We start from the raw sequence: 5000 nt of genomic DNA, 5'->3' as shown, positions 1-5000 counted from the left end.
AAAAAACATTGCTTATGAAGAACTTTCCTCTATTTGCCATGAACTCTTGTTCACATCTAACACCCACACTGTAGCTTACCTTTGTCTCACATCAGCAAGAAGCATTTACATAATCATACATCTGGCAAAGCATTGTTTGCATTGAAGAGGGAAGGGGAACAAGGGTACTTCATTTGAAGTTTATGCAAGGTGGTTGCAGGGAGCAACAAATGATCAAATGTAAGTATCAGAGGCACATGGTGGCATTGTCAATAACAATAAAACCTTATTTTTTTCTGGGCTGTCTTCCCCTGTGATGGGGTACCAAGATTTTCTTGAGTTAATAAGATGCACCATAAATGATTTCCCACAACACTATGTTAGTTACAAAAAATGAAGACTCACCTTTATATCTCTTATAACAAACAGGCCTACATAACTCCAACATACCTGCTGTGAAACAGCAGAGAGCAAAACCCTCAATGTTACATTATCAGAAATGTCAACAACAATAACAGTTAACACACAGCAGGTTTGAATATGGTGATTTATCTTCGCATACATTACTAAAAATACTGTGCTCAGACATAAAAATTTTAATGAAAAAGCATATGATAAATAAAATAAATTAAACTTACCTGATGTTCAGTATAAGAACAAAGCACAGAGATCCTTGAATAAGTAAGGTCTTTCTTGGCGACCCTCACAAAACCGAACTCCTGGACATAACAATCCAGAATTAAAATTATGGTGACCAGTATCTTTCCAGATTTCACCACAAGATATTAGATTCTTCCTTTAAGAAACTGATGGAATATACTCCAAAATTTCCATTACATAAAGATAAAGATACACCAATATGACTAGAAAATTTTCCAAACAAAACTAATCTTCAAGAGCCATAGCATTAACACATTACAGTGTCACATCTACAACAGTAAAATACTGACATAAAAGAAATATCCTCCAAAAAGATCAGTGGCCCTTCTTGAACAGGGAAGAAAACTACTCACTGCCGTATTTTATTCCAGGAACCTTCAACTGATTTATAAAACCTTTGTCCTGGGCGATAATTAATAAAAAAAGATGTTAAGGGGATATCCGAATAACTTATCAAATAACCTACTTATCAAAATGCCGTAGGGGAATCTAGACTGGAAAATAACTTTACTATAGAACACTCCCCTAAAGTTTTAAAAAATATACATTTTAAGTCTTTTGAAATAAAAAAAAAATTTTCTCATGCATACTAATGACAATACTTACAGACTTACTGTTTTTAGATTTAATCAATTCACACACATGTATAAAAATACCACCTCCTCTATACATCTCCATCCTCAGAAAAAGTAAAATTTCTGGACAGCACGTCTGATCAAACTGTATTAGTGCAGATCACATCTCCAAAATTGCACCAAGGGTGATGTTCTTATCCTTAATGTGTAGAATATTCAAATTGAAAGTCTGTAAAAATAAACTGTTCTATTAGTCTCTGGTTATATCCTGAAATGATTCAGATATACAGTCATTGAAGGAGAAGTACTTTACTGCAGTTTGTGTTGCAAAGCTACAATAAAAAATATATAAATATAAAATAGTCTCATTTTCAATACTTGAACAGTTTCTTAAGAAACTGTTAAGTTTTCTACAATAATAAGCAAGTTTCTTAAGAATCTGTTAAGTTTTCTGGAATAATAAGCATTTTCGTAGTTGCTGCCATATACAGCTAGTGTTACAGGATTAAAAAAGTCAGGTGCCTTCAGGAGTGGAAAAGTAGTTAAGGTGATTTTACAGAATCAAATAATTCAAAGTTTTGGCTCTCATTCTTTATTTATGCTTATACAATCATACAGACATAACATAAACAGGAGTTACAATTTATGCAATTACAACTATAAAAAGAGCAAAAAGTAGTAAAAAAAAAGATTAAATTATACAGCATGATTTCCTGAATCAAGAGAAAACAAACATAAAGCACAGTACCATACATTAAGATAATACTTCTCCCTCTGTAACAATGGTAGCAATGGCACATAAAATGATTCAAGCTTGAAAAGGGTAATAACAGCTCTAGAATTCTATTGTTTTAGCATAGAAAACCACACATTAGATGCAATGGTACTTTACCTACTTAAGTATTCCAGACAAAATTATTTCTGGGTGTAAAATATTCTAAACATCAGTGACACTAGAATATGATATTCTGAAAGTAAGTGCTGCTCAGTCAAGGTAGAGTAAAATCTCTATTTTAAGCAATGAGGCCTTCCTTGTTTTAGGTAAAATTTCCTGGAAATGATTGTGCCTCACAGTGAACATCAATGTGATGGCAATCATATTTATTGTCACAGAACTGTCCAAGAAAAGCCTCAGTCATTTGATCTGCCAAGCCTATATGAGCAGAATTACGGACAACTACATCACTACACTGATACACTAATGTGTGACCTGTCCAAACATATTTGTAAAATGGCTGTTAGGTAACATGCAATATAAGCACTCTTGTATGTATATAGCTTGTCGATCATCACTGATTACTTTGAATCTTCTTAACTTTGCTTCATTAATATATAAATGTTCAAGGTACAGTAACAAACCTGGACCATGCTGTGCTGTAACAAAATCATATATACATGTGCATTCATTACTTTTTTCTGTATGATATGCCTTTTTTAATAAAGAGCTATAGAATGTTTGGATGCAAAATATCACTGCAGACAAACTTGAATGTGTAACTTGTATTAGATACAATACAGTGTCAAACAACTATTCATAATAAATGTGACCATTAAATCTCCCTGTACAGCATAAGAACACCACTTGCAAGTAAATGCTAATAGTTTAATTTAAAAGCTTCTCTTTTATATACAAAACTTTAAATATCATTCTCACTTCAGTAATCACTGTATTCTTATATATGTACACCACAGCAAATATTCACATAGGAAGACCCATACTCACCCTTATCAACCTGTTCAAGTCTTCAGGCAGGAAATTCAACCGATCTATACCAATTAACATTTGTGCAGAAACCCAACAGAACTTGGAAGGTGTTGAACCACAATAAGAAAAAAGAAAAACTTGTGGTATATTCCATTAACAAAGTATTCAAACAATGTAAAGTGGGTTTAGTTGCTCTGCAGCTATTGGTCTTTATATTCAAAACAAAACTTAAAAATGCAAAACATAAGTAAACAGTACTCAAATGCCACACTCATACTGTACCATTATAAAAGGAAAAATAAAAAAATGAAGTTAATTTGTTTTGGGGCTGTTATACAAAAAAATATAATCAATCTTGCAAGTAAACATCCTCATTCATATGGCAGAATTTAATTAAAAATCCTAAAAATGGTTAAAAAAAATAAAAGGATCAGGAAGGAATGAGAACATTTAGATCCAGGTTCAGTATCACTGGCAATATCTGGAGTAGAATACTGTACATAGATCTCTATCTGCAGATATGCCTTTATTCTCCATAAACCTCTAAATCACAGATCATACACATTAACAATGAAAATAAATTGCATTACTATGACATATGTGAGCTACTAATATCCACCCAGTTTCACTCAGACTCAGAAGCTGCTTCAAGGGAACTTGTCTTCACAACAGCGGCTGTCTGAGCTCGCGTTCTGGAGGTTGAGCCTGTTGTCTTTCTACCCTGGGAGTTGACCCTTGGCCGACGAGTTGACCCAGTGCGAGTCTTTGGTCGAACAGAATGCTGTCCTTGTGCAGTGGAGGCGACTGAGGCTAAAGAAGAATGTGATGAAGACTCTGACATCTCCACCTCACTGTTAAGTGACATTGTAGAGCCTACACGTTGAGCTCTTGCCCACTCGGCACCTCGTGATACATCTGTTGCATTGATCTGTTAAACAATATCTAACTGTATTAAGCAAATTTCAAGATTTATACACAGCACAAGGTTTGTATTGTAAAACAAGTAAAATTACTTGGTTGTCAGTACAGCCATTACAGTATTTTCTGTTATTTTATTGGTAGCCTGTCACTCAGTTTTTGTTAAAAAGCCATACTTACGAATTTTTCAGTAAAAATGGACACCTATGAAAACTGGCAAACATTTCAAATAGTGATTGTGAGATATAATTAAAAAAAAAAAAAAACATTAACGGTAAATTACCAATAGTATAGGAAAGTAAAATGACCCCTAGAAAAAAACTATATATATATATATATATAAATAAAACAGTATATACAGTGGACCCTGGCTAGATCGCAATTCAGCACTCATGGCTTCAGTTAGTCAAGGGATTTTCTGTGGAATGTCTCTCCAAATATATGGCAGAAAATTCACTAATTTGCACATTTTTTTGTGGAGCAATATTCATCAATTACTCTATCTTCATTTTACTTTTGTGACCTAATAAATTTTTTATGATAAAACTGTGACTTACTAATTTTCAAATATTAATATTAATATAAACACAGTAAAATATCAATAAAATGTTTAAGGAAAATCCCTCAAAATAACAAAACAGCTTACCGATGTAAATATTCCTCAGTTCAACCTCTATCTTTCATATTATAATATATATAATATATATATATATATATATTCTATATATATATATATATATATATATATATATATATATATATATATATATTATATATATATATATATATATATATATATTATTATTATTATATTATTATTATTAAAGAGCCGACTTTCTAGAAGCGACAATGCCATCCATTATCTTCGACAAAGTACAATGGATCCACACTCAAACTTTAGTGCCATCTGGAACCCTCGACAAAAAAATTAAAAAAACCTGAACTTGACCACGATTTTATATTTTACTGTAAGATTAGTAATGTCACACCTGTTCCTATTAAAGATCTGGCTTTCTAGAATCAATGATGCTATTCATTATAGCTATACTATATATGCAGTGGGGCCCCTGTATTCGCGGACTTATGCATTTGCGGATTTCTCTCTGGACCATATTTACCCATTATTTGTGGGAAATTTGCTTATTGGCAGTGTTTTTCTATGA

The 5000-nt window shown here is 32.4% G+C and overlaps 1 protein-coding gene across 7 annotated transcripts in view; it reads right to left on the bottom strand.

Annotated features, from left to right (window-relative positions):
* Positions 1-1790: 1790 nt before the first annotated feature.
* Positions 1791-5000, bottom strand: part of LOC135202221 (uncharacterized) — a 168186-nt gene continuing 164976 nt past the window's right edge. For 2 of the 7 annotated variants that reach the window (XM_064231482.1, XM_064231484.1), the window contains one exon: positions 1791-3847. In XM_064231482.1, the coding sequence (XP_064087552.1) occupies positions 3545-3847 (303 nt within the window). In that variant the 3' untranslated portion in view covers positions 1791-3544. The remainder of the gene's footprint in view (positions 3848-5000) is intronic. The other 5 variants (XM_064231485.1, XM_064231483.1, XM_064231486.1 and 2 more) reach the window with 4 other exon arrangements.

This window comes from Macrobrachium nipponense, chromosome 30 (genome assembly GCF_015104395.2).
Source record: "Macrobrachium nipponense isolate FS-2020 chromosome 30, ASM1510439v2, whole genome shotgun sequence".
NCBI lineage: Eukaryota > Metazoa > Arthropoda > Malacostraca > Decapoda > Palaemonidae > Macrobrachium > Macrobrachium nipponense.
This window is presented reverse-complemented; position numbering and strand designations above follow the sequence as displayed.